At 50.5% G+C, this 24,395-nt stretch overlaps 1 protein-coding gene across 6 annotated transcripts in view; it reads left to right on the top strand.

The window, feature by feature from the left end:
* The window catches only part of LOC148386925 (ephrin type-B receptor 1-B-like), a 116,188-nt gene that overhangs the window by 64,295 nt on the left and 27,498 nt on the right, over window positions 1-24,395 (top strand). For all 6 annotated transcript variants that reach the window (XR_015862841.1, XR_015862843.1, XR_015862839.1 and 3 more), the window contains 3 exons: window positions 7,830-8,165; window positions 16,098-16,222; window positions 23,822-23,984. Coding sequence is in view for 1 of the 6 variants with exons in the window: in XM_088397367.1 (XP_088253493.1) it covers window positions 7,830-8,165; window positions 16,098-16,222; window positions 23,822-23,984 (624 nt within the window). In the remaining 5 variants the exon portion in view is untranslated. The remainder of the gene's footprint in view (window positions 1-7,829; window positions 8,166-16,097; window positions 16,223-23,821; window positions 23,985-24,395) is intronic.

The following is a 24,395-nucleotide window of genomic DNA, read 5'->3' as shown; positions in this document are numbered from 1 at the left end:
GGAACCGAACCGCACTCGGGCGGCGACTTGGGGAACCGAACCGCACTCGGGCGGCGACTTGGGGAACCGAACCGCACACGGGCGGCGACTTGGGGAACCGAACCGCACTCAGGCGGCGACTTGGGGAAACAGAACCGCACTCTCCGGCAAACGGAGAGTCTGAACCGCGTGCAGCGGCAACAGTCACAGCCACACGCACGGCGGCATACAGGAAGTCAGAGCTGCACGTAGCAGCAGGAGTCAGTGTTTCAGCATGGTCTGTGATGATCGCGGGTCCGGCATTGTTGGCACGAGGCCCGGCAATGCCGCGGGTCCGGTGACGCTGGGGTGGAGCCCGTTGGCGGCCGCGAGTCTGATGGCGCAGGGAGGCACTCCGATGGCGGCTGCGGGTCCGGCGTCGCTGCAGTGAAGTCCGATTGTGGCCGCGAAGCCGCTGGTGCCAGAAGCACTCTGATGGCGGCCGCGGGTCCGGCATCGCGGCAGCAGAGTCCGATCGCGGCCGCAAAGCCGCTGGCGCCAGAAGCACTCTGATGGCGGCCGCGGGTCCGGCGTTGCCGGAACAAAGTCCGATGGTGGCCACGGGTCCCGCGTTCCGGCAGCAGAGTCCCAACGCTGCCGCGAAGCCCATGGCGCTGGAACATGCACGGATTGGCGGTCGTGGATTGGGCATCGCAGCAGGATCTGATGGAGGAGGGGGGTCCAAGCGCTGGTCGTTGTAGTGGTCGGATCGTTCTGTCATGGATCGGATGGAACATGGAGCAGGGCGACCAAGTGCAGCTTGGACCAGGGTTTATTGAGGGAAAAGGGAAGTGGAACGAGCCATCGAGGGAAACAGACGAGAACTGGCAAACTAATAACATGACAGACTGACCGACAGGGATGGCAAACAAAAACAGATTCGAAACAGACAGGAACCACAACGACAGCAAACGGGACGACATCGACACGACAGGTAACGAGAGGCAGGTGGGAATAATCACACTGATCATGGGCACACAGGAGGGGAGGGGCGAGCACACAGACACACGAACAGAACTATGAAACGATCGGGGACGAGTCCTGACAGGACCAAGCTCATCTATTGGCTTGGCTGCTCGCAAACGTAGCCCAACTCTCCTGTTTGACTTCCGACCCCTGGTTTTGTGTTTCCAAAATGTTCCCAGGTTGAAGGAAAAATCCAAAACGACTCCCCTGATCACTAAAAGAAACCACCACAGTTCATTAAGTTTGCACAAAAGGATGCGTTCATATCCGATGCTTCTCTGACGACCGAGGAGATGCTTAGCTTGATGTTCTGGCTTCCCTAGATCTCAGCAGGGCCAGGCAGTGAGATCACCCTTGTAAGAATCTCTCGTACGCGGTCGAGCCTGAGAAGACCGAGCGGCACCTTAGCGTACAGAAATCAGGCCGCCTCTGTAGCAGCTTGTGCGCTTTTTGCAGCCGTGCTCCAGACGAGCCGCTCGGTCCCCGTGTGCTTCGGATGGCGCTGATTAGCTCGCTGATGGATAGTCCAGCGCCTGGCTCTGTCAGCGGGGAGCCGCATGTCGTTGCCCTCTTGCTCCCCACTTCCCTAGGGCCAGTCCAAACGATCTCATCTCTTCACCAAGCCAATCTGCCATCTTCTGCTGACTCCAGCCCAGGCCTAAGTGAACAGTAGCAGCGGGAAACTATTTTGTCTCACAACTCGCCCACTAACTTTGATGGCTAGCCCAGGCAGGTCAGACGTAACCCTCATTCCCTACGCGTCCATTTGGAAACGAGAACATGTGAGAACGGTGTCATCGGTCAACATTTCCGTGGGCTTGCCCATTGAATTGTTCTTTTTCCTTCTTATGTGAGACGGAGGAGGTGTGACAAGCTGAGTGGTAAGTAAGGAAAGTCGGGCAGCGGAACGGCTGCTGATTGGCTCGCTCATAAGGGAGAATAGATGCAGAAATGAAGCAGCCCGTTGCAAGGAAAGAAAAATACATGGGAGGCTTGTGACAAGAAAGGCTAATGAACAACTTACGGAATACTACCATCTCGCTCCATTTCTAAATGAAGCAAGCGAGTTGCAAGGAAAGAAAAATACATACATGGGAGGATTGTGACAAGAAAGGCTAATGAACAAGTTACTGAATACTACCATCTCACTCCAGTCCGTCCGTCCGTCCGTCCGTCCGTCCGTCCGTCCGTCCGTCCGTCCGTCCGTCCGTCCGTCCGTCCTTCCTTCCTTCCTTCCTTCCTTCCTTCCTTCCTTCCTTCCTTCCTTCCTTCCTTCCTTCCTTCCTTCCTTCCTTCCTTCCTTCCTTCCTTCCTTCCTTCCATTTCACAGGTTTAGCTGGTGAGTGCCAGCAGAGCACCTACGCCCGCCCCCATGTAGGTCTCTCAGACACGCAAAAATGATTAGTCCTCATAATGTGTTTTATTTGAGCTGTCAGCAACCCACACAAGGCTTCAGCACTCTTTTGGGCTACTCTGGCTGTGATGGCTATGGGCACACAGGGACCTTGTGTTGCTCCCTCGAGCCTTTTTCAACAACACAAAAACAAACAGTTTGAAAGAGTGGAAACACGAGGCCCCAGGCATTTTAAAGGAGGGATGAGTAAACAAGGTTAACAAGGGGTTCATTTTCGACACAGGGGCACTCCTCATAATAGCATCCAGGGAAAGGAACTAGCTTTTGGGCTTTTACAGCCTCTGTCAAATCATTTTCCACTACGAGGGCAGCTCGTTACCTACCTTGATCTCTTGCTTCTGATATTTGGATTTTCAATGTGAACATGTAGAAGGCACAATACATCTATCTTGTAGTGCCCTTGCAGAAAAAAAACCCAACAACACACATTCCAAGCTGCTAGCGGTAAGGCAATGAACTAAAGGACCGAACATGCATTTAGGACGAAATCACGAGGCAGTTGGCATACACACGCAATCGCAACGAGAACTTGCAATGTTTCCAAAATGCTTGCCTGTTTTGCTTTTTTGAACAGCAACTAGAGTCAATGTTTTGAATCTAAAAAAAAAAAAAAAAAAAGTGACCTGGGTGGGTGCATCATCTAATTGCCCGGTTAGAGCACAAATAACATTTGCATTGGAATACGCAACGGGCTTAGGGGCCTGAAATGGATGACACCGTTCGAGTTGATTTTTCACTCAAACTCAGGCATGTGCATTCATGTCTGTCACATGTCTTTTCCACATGGAAATTCTACAATTCTCTTCCAATTTTCAAATGAGCTTTTCCTTACTTGAATAAATGATGTCTCGGTCAGCTATATTTGTTGTAACTTCCTCTTTCCAAAGCTGTAAACTAAGAAAAACGCAGTGTTCTATGTTGTAGGACAGAAAAGAATGTTGTGTTAGCGAAATGAGTAGGTTTGATATTATCCGGCTTAAAACATACGTTGGAAAGAAAGAAAGGGTCATTCCGCTTCGTTTCATCTACAAGTCAGACTTCAGAGGGATAGATACGTCCATTTCAACTCTCCAGGGAAGCCTTAGCAAACCGAAGCAGCTTTGGCACAGTGTTGTTGTGAGGCCCAAGATATCACTGAGCGTCTCTCTTTCAGGCAGGCAGGCAGGCAGGCAGGCAGGCAGGCAGGCAGGCAGGCAGGCAGGCAGGCAGGCAGGCAGGCAGGCAGGCAGGCAGGCAGGCAGGCAGGCAGGCAGGCAGGCAGGCAGGCAGGCAGGCAGGCAGGCAGGCAGGCAGGCAGGCAGGCAGGCAGGCAGGCAGGCAGGCAGGCAGGCAGGCAGGCAGGCAGGCAGGCAGGCAGGCAGGCAGGCAGGCAGGCAGGCAGGCAGGCAGGCAGGCAGGCAGGCAGGCAGGCAGGCAGGCAGGCAGGCAGGCAGGCAGGCAGGCAGGCAGGCAGGCAGGCAGGCAGGCAGGCAGGCAGGCAGGCAGGCAGGCAGGCAGGCAGGCAGGCAGGCAGGCAGGCAGGCAGGCAGGCAGGCAGGCAGGCAGGCAGGCAGGCAGGCAGGCAGGCAGGCAGGCAGGCAGGCAGGCAGGCAGGCAGGCAGGCAGGCAGGCAGGCAGGCAGGCAGGCAGGCAGGCAGGCAGGCAGGCAGGCAGGCAGGCAGGCAGGCAGGCAGGCAGGCAGGCAGGCAGGCAGGCAGGCAGGCAGGCAGGCAGGCAGGCAGGCAGGCAGGCAGGCAGGCAGGCAGGCAGGCAGGCAGGCAGGCAGGCAGGCAGGCAGGCAGGCAGGCAGGCAGGCAGGCAGGCAGGCAGGCAGGCAGGCAGGCAGGCAGGCAGGCAGGCAGGCAGGCAGGCAGGCAGGCAGGCAGGCAGGCAGGCAGGCAGGCAGGCAGGCAGGCAGGCAGGCAGGCAGGCAGGCAGGCAGGCAGGCAGGCAGGCAGGCAGGCAGGCAGGCAGGCAGGCAGGCAGGCAGGCAGGCAGGCAGGCAGGCAGGCAGGCAGGCAGGCAGGCAGGCAGGCAGGCAGGCAGGCAGGCAGGCAGGCAGGCAGGCAGGCAGGCAGGCAGGCAGGCAGGCAGGCAGGCAGGCAGGCAGGCAGGCAGGCAGGCAGGCAGGCAGGCAGGCAGGCAGGCAGGCAGGCAGGCAGGCAGGCAGGCAGGCAGGCAGGCAGGCAGGCAGGCAGGCAGGCAGGCAGGCAGGCAGGCAGGCAGGCAGGCAGGCAGGCAGGCAGGCAGGCAGGCAGGCAGGCAGGCAGGCAGGCAGGCAGGCAGGCAGGCAGGCAGGCAGGCAGGCAGGCAGGCAGGCAGGCAGGCAGGCAGGCAGGCAGGCAGGCAGGCAGGCAGGCAGGCAGGCAGGCAGGCAGGCAGGCAGGCAGGCAGGCAGGCAGGCAGGCAGGCAGGCAGGCAGGCAGGCAGGCAGGCAGGCAGGCAGGCAGGCAGGCAGGCAGGCAGGCAGGCAGGCAGGCAGGCAGGCAGGCAGGCAGGCAGGCAGGCAGGCAGGCAGGCAGGCAGGCAGGCAGGCAGGCAGGCAGGCAGGCAGGCAGGCAGGCAGGCAGGCAGGCAGGCAGGCAGGCAGGCAGGCAGGCAGGCAGGCAGGCAGGCAGGCAGGCAGGCAGGCAGGCAGGCAGGCAGGCAGGCAGGCAGGCAGGCAGGCAGGCAGGCAGGCAGGCAGGCAGGCAGGCAGGCAGGCAGGCAGGCAGGCAGGCAGGCAGGCAGGCAGGCAGGCAGGCAGGCAGGCAGGCAGGCAGGCAGGCAGGCAGGCAGGCAGGCAGGCAGGCAGGCAGGCAGGCAGGCAGGCAGGCAGGCAGGCAGGCAGGCAGGCAGGCAGGCAGGCAGGCAGGCAGGCAGGCAGGCAGGCAGGCAGGCAGGCAGGCAGGCAGGCAGGCAGGCAGGCAGGCAGGCAGGCAGGCAGGCAGGCAGGCAGGCAGGCAGGCAGGCAGGCAGGCAGGCAGGCAGGCAGGCAGGCAGGCAGGCAGGCAGGCAGGCAGGCAGGCAGGCAGGCAGGCAGGCAGGCAGGCAGGCAGGCAGGCAGGCAGGCAGGCAGGCAGGCAGGCAGGCAGGCAGGCAGGCAGGCAGGCAGGCAGGCAGGCAGGCAGGCAGGCAGGCAGGCAGGCAGGCAGGCAGGCAGGCAGGCAGGCAGGCAGGCAGGCAGGCAGGCAGGCAGGCAGGCAGGCAGGCAGGCAGGCAGGCAGGCAGGCAGGCAGGCAGGCAGGCAGGCAGGCAGGCAGGCAGGCAGGCAGGCAGGCAGGCAGGCAGGCAGGCAGGCAGGCAGGCAGGCAGGCAGGCAGGCAGGCAGGCAGGCAGGCAGGCAGGCAGGCAGGCAGGCAGGCAGGCAGGCAGGCAGGCAGGCAGGCAGGCAGGCAGGCAGGCAGGCAGGCAGGCAGGCAGGCAGGCAGGCAGGCAGGCAGGCAGGCAGGCAGGCAGGCAGGCAGGCAGGCAGGCAGGCAGGCAGGCAGGCAGGCAGGCAGGCAGGCAGGCAGGCAGGCAGGCAGGCAGGCAGGCAGGCAGGCAGGCAGGCAGGCAGGCAGGCAGGCAGGCAGGCAGGCAGGCAGGCAGGCAGGCAGGCAGGCAGGCAGGCAGGCAGGCAGGCAGGCAGGCAGGCAGGCAGGCAGGCAGGCAGGCAGGCAGGCAGGCAGGCAGGCAGGCAGGCAGGCAGGCAGGCAGGCAGGCAGGCAGGCAGGCAGGCAGGCAGGCAGGCAGGCAGGCAGGCAGGCAGGCAGGCAGGCAGGCAGGCAGGCAGGCAGGCAGGCAGGCAGGCAGGCAGGCAGGCAGGCAGGCAGGCAGGCAGGCAGGCAGGCAGGCAGGCAGGCAGGCAGGCAGGCAGGCAGGCAGGCAGGCAGGCAGGCAGGCAGGCAGGCAGGCAGGCAGGCAGGCAGGCAGGCAGGCAGGCAGGCAGGCAGGCAGGCAGGCAGGCAGGCAGGCAGGCAGGCAGGCAGGCAGGCAGGCAGGCAGGCAGGCAGGCAGGCAGGCAGGCAGGCAGGCAGGCAGGCAGGCAGGCAGGCAGGCAGGCAGGCAGGCAGGCAGGCAGGCAGGCAGGCAGGCAGGCAGGCAGGCAGGCAGGCAGGCAGGCAGGCAGGCAGGCAGGCAGGCAGGCAGGCAGGCAGGCAGGCAGGCAGGCAGGCAGGCAGGCAGGCAGGCAGGCAGGCAGGCAGGCAGGCAGGCAGGCAGGCAGGCAGGCAGGCAGGCAGGCAGGCAGGCAGGCAGGCAGGCAGGCAGGCAGGCAGGCAGGCAGGCAGGCAGGCAGGCAGGCAGGCAGGCAGGCAGGCAGGCAGGCAGGCAGGCAGGCAGGCAGGCAGGCAGGCAGGCAGGCAGGCAGGCAGGCAGGCAGGCAGGCAGGCAGGCAGGCAGGCAGGCAGGCAGGCAGGCAGGCAGGCAGGCAGGCAGGCAGGCAGGCAGGCAGGCAGGCAGGCAGGCAGGCAGGCAGGCAGGCAGGCAGGCAGGCAGGCAGGCAGGCAGGCAGGCAGGCAGGCAGGCAGGCAGGCAGGCAGGCAGGCAGGCAGGCAGGCAGGCAGGCAGGCAGGCAGGCAGGCAGGCAGGCAGGCAGGCAGGCAGGCAGGCAGGCAGGCAGGCAGGCAGGCAGGCAGGCAGGCAGGCAGGCAGGCAGGCAGGCAGGCAGGCAGGCAGGCAGGCAGGCAGGCAGGCAGGCAGGCAGGCAGGCAGGCAGGCAGGCAGGCAGGCAGGCAGGCAGGCAGGCAGGCAGGCAGGCAGGCAGGCAGGCAGGCAGGCAGGCAGGCAGGCAGGCAGGCAGGCAGGCAGGCAGGCAGGCAGGCAGGCAGGCAGGCAGGCAGGCAGGCAGGCAGGCAGGCAGGCAGGCAGGCAGGCAGGCAGGCAGGCAGGCAGGCAGGCAGGCAGGCAGGCAGGCAGGCAGGCAGGCAGGCAGGCAGGCAGGCAGGCAGGCAGGCAGGCAGGCAGGCAGGCAGGCAGGCAGGCAGGCAGGCAGGCAGGCAGGCAGGCAGGCAGGCAGGAATCGACCCTGTCATTCCAACCCTTAAAAAACCCGACTCCATTTGGCCGGCCCCCTTTTCAAACAGCTGGATGTGAATGCGTCGCGCGAGCAAAGCGCTTTGTTTTATCGTTGTGTGATTTTTCCATGAATATCATTTCGGAGCTTTTCCTCCTGGGGAGCGAATGGGAGCGTGAATCTCACATGGCTAAGAATACTCCATGCAATACTGCATTTTGCTAAATAACCAATGTTTGATAGACACAAACGTTTCGCTTTATGATCCCTCTGGGTGTGAGGGGAATAAATTAGCATTCCAATTGTGCTGAAGAAAGAGGAAGAAGAAAAAGTGTCCAACAGTACATTACGCTATCTAAATCGAGCCAATTCCAAAAAATGGCACCAAAATGAATGTGTCCTCTGCAAGCAGTTCTTGTACATTTCACTTGTTCCCTATCAAAATCATGGGCCTTTGTTTTGCACTTGTCTCTGAAGGTGTCCCATCCAGCCCGAGGAACGTCATATCCATCGTCAACGAGACCTCTGTGATCCTGGAGTGGCATTCTCCCAGAGAGACGGGCGGCCGGGGCGACGTGGTTTACAACATCTTGTGCAAAAAGTGCCAAGCCGACCGACGCGCCTGCTCCCACTGTGACGACAATGTGGAATTCGTTCCTCGTCAGCTGGGTCTGACCGAGACCAGGGTGTCCATCAGCAACCTGCTGGCGCACACGTTGTACACTTTTGAGATTCAGGCGGTCAACGGCGTCAGCAATAAGAGTCCCTACCCGTCGCAGCACGTGTCCATAGACATCACCACCAACCAGGCCGGTAAGCCATGTCGTCATTGACTTGACTATAAGAAATATACTGTATGTCTTCGAGAAACATCCGTAGCTGTGTCCTCCCCTCCCTCGCAGGGTCCAAGTAAAATGGTGAGAAATGTTTTGCATTTGAGCTTCCCAGGACGGCTGACTGGGTGGCTGGCTGGCTGGCTGGCTGGCTGGCTGGCTGGCTGGCTGGCTGGCTAGCTGGCTGTGGTGGGTGCCCAAAGGGTTTTACGTCGCTCAACTGTGAGCTTTCAAGCAAAATGGTAGCTGGTAACATACGAGAGAGAATATAATACGTGCCCAAATCAAAACAAAGGATTCCAAAGTGGAAATTGTTTTCCATCATTCCTTCCTTTGTGCTCGATTTCCAGAGCCAGCCAATGACAGTGATAGCCGGAGAGTGTGCATTTTTCTTCAGGTATTTAGTTCTTCTTGGTTTTTCAACCATGGTAATGAGACTTGCTTGCAGCCCACTCAAAACCTGTCTGTGAATCTTCAACGTCCTTCCTTCCCATCATTGGGGAATTTTTGCCACTGTATTCCGCCAGATGTCAAAATTAGTCTGGGACATTTAAGTCTTTGAAGAAACCACTGACACTGTCAAGGACTGTATTTTTAGCAGGTTGCTGTGTTGAACCGAGCGAGCGCTTCAGTCACATTTCTAGAACAGCTGAGCGGGTTCACCTGTGGGCAATCATCTCATGTCAGTCACCCTGCTGGAGACGTTAAGATAAATAGTTTCTGTTTTCAGGCAAGATTTTCAATGCTGCTCTTTGATCTACGACGGTGGCCGCCCGCCCACCCGCTTGTACCTGTGGTGGAGCCTCAGCCGACCGTTTCAATTGACCTTCGGGGGCCTCTATTTTCGACCATTCTCTTTGCGCATCTGTCGAGAATGTCCTCTCCTGCTGGGGCCTTTTCATGCTTCTATTGGTCGTAAACATGAATTTGAAAAGACACAGATCTATAAGGCTTTCATGGTAATGCGGAGTTGCAGTCAAGCGAAAGATGAGTCATCGTTGACATGTCAGGTGATGGAAATGCTTACGTTAATGCGTGTCAAGTTTCCTGCTGACTGTCACATTGTCCCGTTGTCACACATGTCCATTAAATGACCTGTTGCACTGACATCTGTGGTCATGAAATCTTTCGAGAGGTTAGTGCTGAACCACCTGAAGGATGTCACGGGCCCCCTGCTGGACCCCCTCCAGTTTGCCTACCGGGCAAACAGGTCGGTGGATGATGCGGTCAACATGGGACTGCACTACATCCTGCAACACCTGGACACCTCAGGAAAGTACGCCAGGATCCTGTTTGTGGACTTCAGCTCGGCGTTCAACACCATCGCTCCTGACATCCTCCAACAGAAGCTCATCCAGCTCGCGGTGCCTGCCTCCACCTGTCAGTGGATCACCAGCTTCCTGACCAACAGGAGACAGCGTGTGAGGCTGGGGAGCATCACATCTGACACCCTGACCACCAACACTGGAGCCCCTCAGTGGTGCGTCCTCTCCCCACTGCTCTTCTCCCTCTACACCAACGATTTCTCCGCAAGTGACTCTTCCGTGAAGCTCCTGAAGTATGCAGACGACACCACTCTCATCGGACTGATCCAGAACGGTGATGAGACTGCGTACAGACAGGAGGTGGAGCGGCTGGTCCACTGGTGCAGCCAAAACCACCTGGACCTGAACCCGCTCAAGACCGTGGAGATGACAGTGGACTTCAGGCGAGGCCCTTCACCACTTTCACCCCTCACTATCCGCAGTAATACTATTCTCTCATCAGACACCTTCAAGTTCCTGGGAACCACAATCTCTCGGGAACTGAAATGGACCGGCCACATAGACTCTGTCCGGAAGAAGGCCCAGCAGAGGCTGTACTTCCTGAGACAGCTCAAGAAGTTCAACCTGCCGCGAGAGCTGCTGAAGACCTTATACACTGCCATCATCCAGTCTGTCCTCTGCACCTCCATCACTGTCTGGTTTGGATCGGCCTCCAAACAAGACAAGCACAGACTGCAACGGACAATAAGGACTGCAGAAAAGATAATTGGAATCAACCTCCCATCTATACAAGACTTGTACCTGTCCAGGACCAGGAAACGTGCAAGTAACATCTCAACAGACCCTTCGCACCCAGGTTGCAGCCTGTTTGAACTACTCCCCTCCGGACGCCGTTATAGAGCTCTGTACACTAAAACCAGCAGACACAGAGACAGCTTCTTCCCCCAGGCTGTCGCTCTGATGAACTCACACCACTCTTAGAGTCTCAGAGTCATTACTGTGCAATAACATCCCGCTTTCCACACCTTTTTTGTCTACACTGTTTGTACTATGTGTCCTCTCTGCATCCATTGCAGCCTGGTCATCCTAGAAGAGGGACCCTCCCATCTGTGGTCACTTCAAAAGGTTTCTCATTTCCCCTAGCTGGAGTTTTGAGTTTTTCCTTGCCCTCTTGGGAGTTTAAGATCAGTTTAAGATCAGGGGGTGTTTGAGAATATCTTTCGTTCTTCACATGTCCTGAGTGTTGTTGTTAGTCACCTAAATGTTGAACAGAGGCTGTGATTTACCGAAGTCAAATTCCTTGTTTGGCACGCTCAAACATGGCGAATAAAAAACTCTTGAATCTTGAATCTCTCTCTTGAAAATTGTTCACGTCACCTTTCCGTTAAGTAACCAAAGTAGTCAATCATTTGACCCTTTTTACTGGCTGGCTGGCTGGCATGCATCAATCCAACTTGTTTCAGCAACTATATCTGCTCCCCAAAGTTGCTGACGCTTGCTCTATATTGTTGCTTTAGATCTTTGTGTAAAATTGAATCTGAATTCAAGAATGGTTCAAATTGGAGGGAAGACAAGCAAACAGTGCAACGGTGGACGTGAAGGCAAGAAAAAGGAGAGAAACGTGGCCGTATTACCAAGGTTGTTCAATCACACTTTGAGCGGCTAATAGTAAGCTTGATGGATAGAAGGAGACGAAGCAATAGCGACGTCGATTATCCAGTCCTGTCCAGGTAATGAAGTGTCATCTGCCAAACGTGCGTCCTGCTCTTTGTGGCTTTTTGTGGCCAGGTAGGTAGGTAATTGCACGGTTCCTGTTAGACAAAGGAAAGTTGACAGTGCTCTGGAAGGCTATCATCATTTCAACGGGACATACGTAGTAAGAATCTGTCTGAATTTTTGGAACACTTGTTTCCTTGCCAGTACTGTCATGAGTACAAGCAGCGCAGTACAGAGGTGTTCATGCGTGTCGTATTGTTCTGCAAAGTGGACGAACGGCACCTTTGCTGACTGCCGCCAAGTTGTGCATTCAATTTTGCTCAGAGGCCCGAGGGTCGGATTAACAAGCAGTTCTGTACGATCGGGCACTATTTTCTTCTTGTTGACTTACCAGTTTAAAGCTTTGACAGGATCATTTGCAAGATCTGCCGTCTGACTGCTCGAGGGGGTGAATTTCATTGGTGGCCCATTACCGAAGAGTCTCGACTTTTAATACCAAGGAAGGTCTCCTTGAAATCCATCTGTGCATTGCCATTGTCTGAAGTGTCGAGTTTTTACTCCTCAGATGCAAAATGACTCGATTCAAGTTCATCAGGTTGAGAACGATAAATCAACTGTGAAAGCTGGGTGAGCTTTTCTTCTCGGTCCTTTCTGTCCAGGAGAAAATCATTGCAAAAGTAGAAAGTAAGGAACCCATCAAGTCAGTTCAAAGTGCGAGCACGCATGGGAAGAACGGGGAAGTTGGCAGGAGAGGAAAATAGGAATTAATCAGGAGAACAGCGTTTAAGGGAAGTAGTAGTACGAATGTCTGCTGCGGAGGCTAATAAAATCGCCCTCCATTCCATTCTGTGTCTGAGAGGACGGTCTGATCAATAGTTTGATTTAGGACTTCATTCCACCGCCGGCCAGTGCTCTCCAAGAAAAACATGGCCGCCGCATATAACGCCAGCTTTTTCCTTCCTTTTATGGCTGGGCTGGCTCGCAGCCACCACTTGTCATTAATGCGTCACACGGTTGATGCAGTCCTCTGCTGCCTCACTAATCCACATGCGAGGCGCTCGACAAACACCACACACGTTTGCAATCTTCTCATGTGCTGACTTCAGACTGTTTGCCATGTTAAACACGAGTTGGATGCTGCTGTTGTTGTTTTTTAGATGGCCGACCGACGGTGAGCATTCGTTTTTGCTATGAGGAGCCTTTGGAACGCCCGCCGCTCTGCTCGTCCTGGTTAAAACGTGATCACATAATTCCGACAGGAGTCGCTGCCTGGACCGCAGCCGAGCAACGCGTGGCAGGCAGACGGCAGGGCTCGGAACGTGTTTGCGGGGCGTCCGGGCTTGAAGATGCTCGTGCTGTCGCCGAGTTAATCGTCCATTTTGCGGAGCATCATTTGCACTCACTTCACTGGTTCTCAAACAAATTATTTGAGCTTGCATTAGCTGACATGTGTCGGCCTGTACTTCCGCCTTCATCAGAGTCTGAAGTGATTAACAAGTCAAAACAAAATGAACTTAGTACAGCTATCATTTGCACTCGCCTATCTCCACATGGCTGACATGGCGTCCACGCTGAACTCGATGTCTCATTGGGTCGAGCTACTTTTGCGAGACCCGGGTGACAGCGTCAGTATGGTCATTAGCGCCGCCCTGCTTTGAATGGTTCCCCCTAAAGTATGATTGACTGTAAAATGATGGAATGAATGATGTGGTTTCTTGGCTTTGCTTGACAATTATCCAAACGCTTTACTCCTTTTCGTTTCATTCTCTCTGCTTGCCTCTGTCAGAGCCAGACGCCGAGAGGCTCCGACTTTGATTAATGGCGAGCCAAACTCTGTATTAAAAGCCAGGGGCAGCAAGTTGGGCCAGATAAAAGTAGAGCAGGGTAACAATGGATGGGAGGGGGAGGCAGGGAGGGAGGGAGGGAGGGAGGGAGGGAGGGAGGGAGGGAGGGAGGGAGGGAGGGAGGGAGGGAGGGAGACGAGAGCAGAACAATCACCAGTCATTGTCAGCATCACTGTATGCGGAAAGGACAGGACAGGACAGGGGTGCGTCATTAGGCTGAAACTCTGAAACCTCGTCCAGACATATTGGCTTGGTGTTTTTTTTTTCTTTTTCTACGTAGGACAACATAGTTTACACCATGTTCCAAATCCGTTGAATTCAATGGAACTAATCCTTGTCAGGTGGAATCCTGGCATCCCCAACGTCACCACCTTTCAGGAACTCTGCGAACATCATTTTCCCAAACTCTTTCGAAAAGGTCTTTGAGACATGAGTGAAGCAATAAATACGTACGCCGTCTGCTGACTAAGCAATATACGTAAAAGGCTTAACATGAATCTTTTTATACTCAATCATTATAGTCTACTGGGTTTCGATTCACACTCCTTGAATTGTTTCCACACCACAAATGGAAATGTACTTGTTGGGATTTCATGTGACGGACACATGATTGCGAGGTGGAAGACTCCCACATCAAATCCAGCGCCTATCACGCAAATTCAAGAAGCTCATACTGTGAAATGCCTGCCTGCGTGCGTGTGTATCGTTTCATTTTTCTTTCATGTAAAAACCACATACCACTGGGTGTATCACGTGAAAGTCCAATAAATTTATGTTTGTGGTCGTAACTGGACAAGATGTGGAAAACTTCAAGGGGAATCCAATCAGGCTCTGAGAAGCCAGCCTGATTGGCGTCCCATTCCATAGTTTCATGTTTGCACAAAATGCAAGGGTGCAAAACTGCTACTTTCCACCGCAGGGGGTTCATGTAAACTGCACCTCTGCTTGCTCTCACAAGAACAGCATGCGCCTGTGGTCAGTAATTGATCATGCGGCCCAGGGAGCCCTACCTACCTACCTACCTACCTACCTACCTACCTACCTACCTACCTACCTACCTACCTACCTACCTACCTACCTACCTACCTACCTACCTACCTACCTACCTACCTACCTACCTACCTACCTACCTACCTACCTACCTACCTAGCCGAGGTCTTCCCACTCTCTGCCGAGGGTGGCATATGCCACGGAATCGCGCCAGGATAAATAGAACCCAAATCGAATATTTGTTTACATTTCAGCATCGTTCTCAAGCCCTCCAGTTTAGAAAATGTTTACCCGCTGCCAAAGCCATAGAATAGGCCATTTTATTCAAATAACGTTTGCTTTGAAAGCATCGATGCCAAATCAATCACAAGTTGATTTTTTTTTTCTTTCTACTTACAGAACTACTCAGTCTGTAGAATGGCTCCATGCGAGCAAAGTACCAATAAGAGATGGAAAAGAAATGGAGCAACTACTCGGGAAATAGATAAAAAGGGACATTCAATTGAAAAAGGATGCCATTTGCAGCCTTTTGAGTCGAGGACTTATTCAGAAAGATGGCAAGTTGAGGCCGGCCGGGTGGAGAAATGATGAGACCTCAGCGCTGAGCGGGCCAACAGCCAAGTGAGTGATGGCAGTAAAATGTAGAGCGCACGATTGTGGGGACCTGCTTTTGATGCCTGAAGGGGGGACATTTCTCATCTCTTCAACACATTTCACTCAATACTGAGTGATATATATATATATATATATATATATATATATATATATATATATATATATATATATATATATATATATATATATATATATTATATATATAAAAATAAAAAAGCACTGGATATAGATATGACCTCAGTCTTTCGGATGTGACGTGGGCGCTTCTCTTCACATTGGGTTTTTAATTATATATATATATATATATATATATATATATATAATACTCAATACTGAAAACTGAAATCAGATCTACTTGTGTGTGAAATGTGTTTTTTAATCAGATCGACTTGTGTGTGTGTGTGTGTTTACAAGTTGGTTTATTTGGATTTAGTATCACTCTTTGAATTGGCGCATTGGTGTCAGGTGATATTCGCTCCGTTTAAAATGAAACAAAGTTCCATTTGTATTCACGTTTTGTAAATGGTCACATTCTGTGATATAGAAACGCAAAGACTTCCATCCTCTCTCGATAAGTCTGTGACATTTCGAAAGCCGACAGTCGGGCCTAGATCACGTAGAAGCGCAACAAATAGATGCCAAACAGAACTTATCAGTACCCGGGAAATGTATTTCCCCCCCCCTCACAAGCGGGGGTCTGGGTTATTGAACTTCACTTGTGTCAGCGCTGGGTGACTCTGTAAATGTCACACGTGTGAATGTCTGCTGAGAGATAAAAATGGAATGATTCAGTCGAGGCTGGCGTATGGCACTCACTCGGTCTTGGCTCCATAAACACTTCCCTTGGGTTGAAGATGACAAGTCTTTTTTTTGGGCCAGTTCTTTATTGAAGTAACCTTAGCACTCACATTCCAAGTTAGACACACACCTTTTGAAAACGCACACAATCTGGATGATTGCTTTCCTGTCCGATAACACGAGGAGTGCACTGGTGAAAGAAGAGTTGACCAAAGTAAAGGACATTTATGGAATGAACAGAAAATTGCAGACTACCTGGGTTAATGGAGGCAGTCTGTTGAAGCTGGGAATCCTCTTTGCAGCTTGAGCACAAATACTGACAAAGTTACTAGCAGCTTCTGTCGTTGCTATTTTCATTGGTGATGTTATCACGAGTTACCTATGTAGTTCCTTGTCCCATTTCCAGTACCTCACTTTTGCGGCTCCAATGAAATGGCTGGCACGCTGCCACGAAAGCGTCATCCAAACTCTTACGCGGTGGCTGTGCGATTACCGGACAATTAAAGGAGACCGATTGCATCAGACGGCGTTTGCCAAAAAGGTCTACAGTACTTCCTGATGATTAGGATCATATTGCGTGAAGTGACCTCGAAAGAGTCGTATGTCGTCGCTTGGTTGGCAGAGCTTACGAAAAGTCCGGACGGAGAGAGACCTTAAAGCTTTTGCGTGTGTGTTCTCTTACAGCGCCCTCCATTGTTCCCATTATGCATCAGATCAGCTCCACCATGAATAGCTTCACATTGTCGTGGCCGCAACCAGAACAGCCCAACGGTATCATTCTGGACTATGAGCTACGTTACCATGAGAAGGTAAGATATGCCTTATGATTAGAATTCAGTTGTCCTTTAAGTCTTTATTGTCACCGGGAAATGTTTTGTCCGCCCAGCAGCTTAAATGACCTTCCGTTGATTACAAGCACCTGTGGCTAAAGCCAAACTGCGGCAACTGAACTTGGTTTTTTCACCTCTGCTGTATTATTCCATGTTGACGCTCGATAGCAATAATCGAAGCAACAATCTCGTCATCTTCCATGTTGACAATGTTTTGGATGGCGCCTGCTGCTGCTGCCTCAGTTCCCATCGGGCGGGTCCCTGCCGCCGCAGATGAAGCAAATGCGTTGACCTACCTGTGCTCTCGTCCCCACGTGCCCCGCGGTGAAAATGCATCGCATCTGAGGAGCGAATCGCATCGATCCGTCTGCTCTCACACAACGCCTCGGCTTTATCAAGTCGCCAAGCCGACCCCGTCGAGCCTACGCTGCTCCAATATTGACCTGTAGCCATTTCCCGAGGCCTCGGATAGAACGATAGCAAAAGATCAGAGGGTCAAGCTTCTTTTTCGGACCCCTTGTTTGTCCTCCTAAAACTGATCGATAGGCGGTGCCATGTCGGTCATGCACTTTTGCCTTTTACGAGATTGGGTGAATCTTCCCTCATGATAAATCATAGATTGAAATCCATACAGTCTATAAATTATCATGTGAATGATTTATTTCAAACAAATTTTAGTAAAGGTCCATGGATCAATATGTGTAACTTCAATCTTTGGTTTTCCGGAGTCATTGCTTAGTCAGCCAGCACAAAGCCATGCACGCCTTCATTGGCTTTGTTCATCAAACGGATGCCGTTCGCAAAGGACTTGAGGAAGCTTAGTATCTTCCAGACAGCTTAGTGTCATGTAAATAACAATTATACAGCCTCCTATTAGTTCGTGAATATCAATGAAAGCTAATCCTATTGATGTTTACGTAGCGCGTCGTCACACAAATAGATGAGCGCGGCATAATCGCAAATTAGGGAATCACTAAGGACAGAATGACGCTGATAATTCAGGTCAACACACTCCAAGCGCATTCTTTGCTTTATGTCCAGTCTCAGCCAGAACTGCTCTGCAAATATGAGATGTGTGTTTACCAAGATACCGGTTCGAAGAATCCAAGATAATCGTAAAAGGATGGCGTCGAATAAAAAAACAACTATATATCTATCTATATCTATATAGATAGATATATAGATATAGATATAGATATAGTATGTATGTATATATATGTATATATATATATATATGTATATATATATATATATATATATATATATATATATATGTATATATATATATATATATATATATATATATATATGTATATATATATATATATATATATATATACACTATATACTATATATATATATATATATATATATATACATACACACATATATATATATTACACATACTATATATATATATATATATATATATATATATATATATATATATATATATATATATATATATATATATATATATATATATATATATTTATATTTATATTTATATTTATATATATATATAGTATGTGTAATATATATATATATGTGTGTATGTATATATATATATATATATATATATATATATATATATATATATATATATATATATATATATATATATATATATATATATATATAGTATGTGTAATATATATATATGTGTGTATGTATATATATATATATATATATATATATATATATATAGTATATAGTGTATATATATATATATATATAGTATGTATATGTAAAAAAAACGTTTTCCTCACCCCCCGTGGGTGGTATCTTTTTCCCTTCAAGCTCGGGTGCTCTACCAGAGGCCTGGGAGCTTGAGGGTTCTACGCAGTATCTTTGCTGTTCCTAGTACTGCACTTTTCTGGACTGAGATGTCAGATGTTTTTCCTGGGATCTGTTTCAGCCACTCCTCCAGTTTGAGGGTTACTGCCCCTAGTGCTCCAATGACCACAGGTACCACTGAAGTCTTAACTCTCCAGGTCTTCTCCAGCTCTTCTCTGAGCCCTTGATATTTCTCAAGTTTCTCATGTTCCTTTTTCCTAATGTTACCATCATTTGGGATGGCTATGTCAACCACAACGGCTTTCCTCTGCTCTTTGTCCACCACCACAATGTCCGGTTGGTTCGCCATTACCATTCTGTCTGTCTGGATCTGGAAGTCCCAGAGGATCTTGGCTTGGTCATTCTCTACCACCTTTGGAGGTGTTTCCCACTTGGATCTTGGGACTTCCAGTCCATACTCTGCACAGATGTTCCTGTACACTATTCCAGCTACTTGGTTATGGCGCTCCATGTATGCTTTACCTGCCAGCATCTTACACCCTGCAGTTATGTGCTGGATTGTCTCAGGACCTTCTTTGCACAATCTACACCTGGGGTCTTGTCTGGTGTGGTAGATTTGGGCCTCTATTGCTCTGGTGCTCAAGGCCTGTTCTTGTGCAGCCAGGATCAGTGCCTCTGTGCTGTCCTTCAGACCAGCTCTTTCTAGCCATTGGTAGGATTTCTGGATATCAGCTACTTCAGCTATGTTTCGGTGGTACATCCCATGTAGGGGCTTGTCCTCCCATGATGGTCCCTCCAGCACCTCATCTTCCTTTGATGCCCATTGTCTGAGACATTCACTGAGCACGTGATCCGTTGGGGCCTTATCCCTGATGTACTTATGGATCTTGGATGTTTCATCTTGGATAGTGGCTCTCACGCTCGCTAGTCCTCGGCCTCCTTCTTTACGGCTAGTGTACAGTCTCAGGGTGCTGGACTTGGGATGGAACCCACCATGCATGGTTAGGAATTTCCGTGTCTTGATATCTGTGGTCTGTATATCTTCCTTTGGCCACCGTATGATTCCTGCAGGGTATCTGATTACTGGTAGGGCGTAGCTGTTAATGGCTAGGGACTTGTTCTTGCCATTGAGCTGACTTCTTAGGACTTGCCTTACTCGATGGAGGTATTTGGCTGTGGCTGCTTTCCTTGTTTCCTCGTCAAGGTTGCCATTTGCCTGTGGAATTCCAAGGTATTTGTAGCTGTCCTCAATGTCTGCTATTGTTCCTTCTGGGAGTGAGACCCCCTCTGTGTGGATTACCTTTCCTCTTTTAGTCACCATGCGGCCACATTTCTCAAGTCCGAATGACATTCCGATGTCAGAGCTGTAGATCCTGGTAGTGTGGATCAGGGAGTCAATGTCCCGCTCGTTCTTAGCGTACAGCTTTATGTCATCCATGTAGAGGAGGTGGCTGATGGTGGCCCCATTCCTGAGTTGGTATCCATAGCCCGTCTTGTTGATTATTTGGCTGAGGGGGTTCAGTCCTATACAGAACAGCATTGGGGACAGAGCGTCTCCTTGGTATATACCACATTTGATGGTCACGTGTGCAAGTGGCTTGCCATTGGCTTCAAGTGTGGTTTTCCACTGTTTCATCGAGTTGGCGATGAAGGTTCTCAGAGTCCCATTGATGTTGTACAGCCTCAAGCATTCAGTGATCCAAGTATGTGGCATTGAGTCATATGCTTTCTTGTAATCAATCCAGGCAGTGCTCAGGTTGGTACGTCTAGTTCTGCAGTCTTGGGTGACTGTTCTATCCACCAGGAGTTGATGTTTTGCTCCTCTGGTATTTTTACCAATCCCTTTCTGAGCAGTGCTCATTTATTGATCCATGTGCCTGCTGATCTTATCTGATATTATGCCCGACATCAGCTTCCATGTTGTGGAGAGGCAGGTGATTGGCCGGTAGTTGGATGGGACTGTACCCTTTGATGGATCCTTCTGGATCAGGATCGTACGCCCTTGGCGTATATATATATGTATATATATATATATATATATATATATATATATATATATATATATATATATATATATATATATATATATATATATATATATATATATATGTATATATATATATATATGTATATATATATATATATGTATATATAGCGCCTATGCTTCTGTTTCATGCATCGCTCCAATGTGAAAAACACGTTTCTGCTTGGGTGTGATTGTCCCAGCATGCTTTGCATAGTCAAGTCATCCTTAACCCTGTTGAAAGTCATCTTGCTGCAGATTCCATCTCGCTTTCAGTTTGCAATGCCAACCGCTTCTGTGACACCACATTGTCACACATTCCTTGTTGAGAATTTGGACGACAACCGTGTTGGAGATTGTTTTTCTTTTGTAAGAGCTTGAAGAAAATAAGTAGGCACTACCAAATCAATGCCTTTAAAATGAAAGTAGTACGGAATCCACAATAGAGACAATGCGCTTGACAATTTGTTCATATTTTCACAAACAAAGGTGTCTACGTCCATCTTTGTCAGTGAATACTCAAATGAAAGGGAGAAAAAGACCAATATTGTGCTTGTGCCTCCATCTTCCCAACTGGCGATTTCCTGAGAATTTGGGAAGGATGGAAATGACGCTATAGCAGAGGTCAGGCCCTCTATTACGGCTTAAGCTGAAAAGCCGAGAGAGGGAGGGAGGGAGGGGCAGGGCTGCTGATGATTTGTTTCCTTGAATTGAACAAACTTGAAGAGCTTTTGCAAGTTGCTGGGGCATATTAACAAACTTGACAAAATCTACCGAATCAAAGGATCTTCCCACTGAAGTGAACTGAACCCAATGGTTACATTTTGAAATGGTTACATCCTTGAATCATATCGTACCCCGGAAATTGTATCAAATAGCCTTTTGTGGCGAGACGCGCAACCCAAACATAAATTGAATGTGATTGCGCCGCGTGACCTGTGTACTCTTGTGCCTTTTATTAAATGAAATGACGTCCCAACAATGACCCCTGTTTCTATGAGGCACACAAAGTACTTTTGCCATATTTTCACGTGTGTTCAAATACATGTGTTTAAAAATAAAGAAATATGGGAGGGATACGATATAGTCATATATAAAACAAACTTGGGTTCACTGTAATTTTAACTGCCACCAAATATTTCTCTGTTTTTTAATGGTCTAATTTGTACAGTACACTGTACCCCCTTCCCATGTGTGAGTGTGTCTGTGTGTCCATGTGTGAGCCTGTGAGGAGGACACATGGTACCCCACCATGCATGTCCTTGCGCCAAGTGGCCATGCTGTCCATTTTGCAGGGTTGGCATTTTGGTAAAGCACACGCACGCGCATGCACACGCGCACGCACGCACGCACACACACACGGACACACACGCCAAGTTAATTACATTGCCATTCCAGGGTTGTAGACAATAGTTTCTTGCTAAATAAATACAAATAGTATACAGGACAAAGTGAGTTCTTTGTTGCACTCAGATTTGGCTCGTGGAGAATAACCAAGTGAAACTATCGGAGCCAAAAAAAAAAAGTACAACTATTGGATCATCTCTGCCAAAAGGATTACAATAGAGCCACAATAAGTCCAATGGCTTGTCTCCAATTGTGACCACTGCCGATCCTTTGATGTGTTTCCAAGATGCCAGGTAATTAGTTGTTAAAAACCAGATCACAGCCTTTTCTCGCCAGTTTGGGGAAAATATTTTTGGTCCAGGCACTCGATTGCGTGCCTTGTCGTGAGCGCTCGGGTCGGCTTGGCTTGGCTGTGGTTCCCATTGGTCAGCAGCAGTCAGGAGCACCGACCGGGGTGCAACTTCTTGGCTATCACCCCAACCTTATGCCATTTATTATGTGTAATCCCCATTTGACTGGCAGCATGAAAGAGCCATTCCAAGCTGGGATGCTCCCCCGTTGGATGTTTGCCGTCTGCCGGGTCGCCTGTCTTCCTCCGAAAAGTCGACAGATGGAGACGTGGTTCAAAGAGCTGCAGGGTTGGTAGCGGGAACCCTAATCTTGACCTCACCAAGTGGTCTATTTGCACTTTGCCGGGTGGGTGACTGTGTCTCTTCACTCAGGAGGATGTTGTCTGCTTTGCCGTTGCGTCTGCAGGTCCAAGAATATATTTGATGGATCAGGCTCATGGGTTGGTTAACAGATGCTGTGACGCCTTGGACAAAAAGTCTGAAATGATGAAACCGACCGGCTCTATTTCATGGAACGAACCAACCAAATGAAATGAATGTTCTCTAGCTTTGAAGCCAAACATTTGTCTTCATCAAAACAATCAGCATGACTGCAAGTGTTCACTCTGATGACTGTTTTTACCGCAACAGCAAAGCCACCAGCAGAATGAAGCCATTCAACTAAACGTCCATCTTGTTTATCGCTTCCGACCTCATCTTGTTACTCCCTTAGCCGAAGCTCTTTTAGTTGGTGTGTCTTCGTTGGAGTCGTACTTGTTTTCTAAAACACACTGCAGCTTTTAACATTTTGAAAGCCCATTTTCATAGCTTTTTTGACACGTCCAAGCGCCCCCCTGTAGAGCCTTTGAACAGTCAACATGTCTTCATCAAGCAAGCAGCCTGGAGCCTGCAGCCTGGGTCGGGCGCTGCGTGCTGTGTGCTGTGCTCTTATTTGCAGGCTGCCTGTGTACGGAGAAGGCGATAGACAGCCCTGAGTAATTCCGGATGGCCCACAGCATATTAGCACCTAACCTAAGACCGACATGCAAGGAAAATACGGGGGGTTGTTTTGTTTTTTATTGTACCGTTCCAGAAAGTCTGGAAGAAATAGACTTCTTCTAACATGACAACATAACAATCTCATGAAATCTGAAGAAAGGTTTTCCACAGGAAATAATGTAAATTCAATGAATGCAATCCAGACACCCAAAAAATATCAACCATTAATAACATGAAGATGGGCAAAAATATCAATGACTAATTCATCGGTTGAATGAGTAACATCCTTTTAGTTTTAATGGAAACTCTTGATGGGCATTTTGAAACATTTTCCCTGATCTTTCTTCAATTGGATGGTGTTTCTCACCATTGGAATTTTCTGCCATATGTAAAAAGGCAGCAAGTCATATTTCACAATTCAAGCTTTTATTGTTCTTTCCAAGCCACCGAGTCTGTTTGGGGAAAAAAATGGGGCAACCATGATGTACCTTCCTGTCAAAAGTCTGACCTTCAAAATAAGAGCATGTTAGTATCTTAATTTGGCCCTCAGATGTCTTGCCTATCAATCACATGTAAACTATGTTACGCAGATGTTGCCCTAGTGTTGCCAACGACTTGCCGTCTATTTTTCATTATTATTATCCTAATTTTTTACTTCCTACACGTATGTTGCTTGGTGAAGAAGCACTATTAAAGCTGTGGGCTTAACTGTTTCCCACTCGAACCTCAGTAAACAATGCAGGAACGTACTAAGCATATTGCGATGAATTAAGTGTCTTATAAAGCACATCTGAACACAGACAAATGCCCAAAGCTGTTCTGTAAAAGTGTTCATTCTGTGCCACTAGAGACTCGGTGTGTGTGTGTGTGTCTGTGTGTGTGTGTTGTGTGTGTTGTGTGTGTGTGTGTGTGTGTGTGTGTGTGTGTTACGATATAAATGAAGCATATAATGGTCCTTTACAGTTCCTTTCCTGGAATGACTTTTGAGTTTTTTGTTGTTGTTTTTTTCTTGCCCATCTCTGTCTTCTCTATACTGCATTTTCCTCCCTAATGTGTTGTGTGTGTGTACATCTGTGCTTTCAGGACCACGCAGAGATCAACTCCACCATCCTGCGGAGCCCAACGAACACGGCACGAGTGGAGGCCCTGCGTTCGGGCACCGTGTACGTTGTGCAGGTGCGGGCACGGACCGTTGCTGGTTTTGGCAAATACAGCAGCAAGATGTGCTTCCAAACCCTCACAGATGGTAAGAATCTACAAGCCAGGAGAGACCGCTCACACACACACACACACACACACACACACACACGCACGCACGCACGCACGCACGCACGCACGCACGCACGCACGCACGCACGCACGCACGCACGCACGCACGCACGCACGCACGCACGCACACACACACACACACACACACACACACACACACACACACACACAACAGCCCCACTTTAAGAGGCACGCTTGCTTTCCTCGTGAGAGCGGGTCCTTTGTGTGTGCGGGTGGGTCGGCTCGACCGGCCGGGTGTCTGACGGATAAAGAAAACATACAGATGTCTCAGCTGAGAGGCGCCCACTGAAATCTGGCCAGCTTTGGCAACGCTGACTGACAGCTTGCGTTTGATAAACTGAGACTGAGCGACACAGAAAGCGAGCGA

Source organism: Syngnathus floridae, chromosome 14 (assembly GCF_059516105.1).
Source record: "Syngnathus floridae isolate MCC-2025c chromosome 14, RoL_Sflo_1.0, whole genome shotgun sequence".
NCBI lineage: Eukaryota > Metazoa > Chordata > Actinopteri > Syngnathiformes > Syngnathidae > Syngnathus > Syngnathus floridae.
This window is presented reverse-complemented; position numbering and strand designations above follow the sequence as displayed.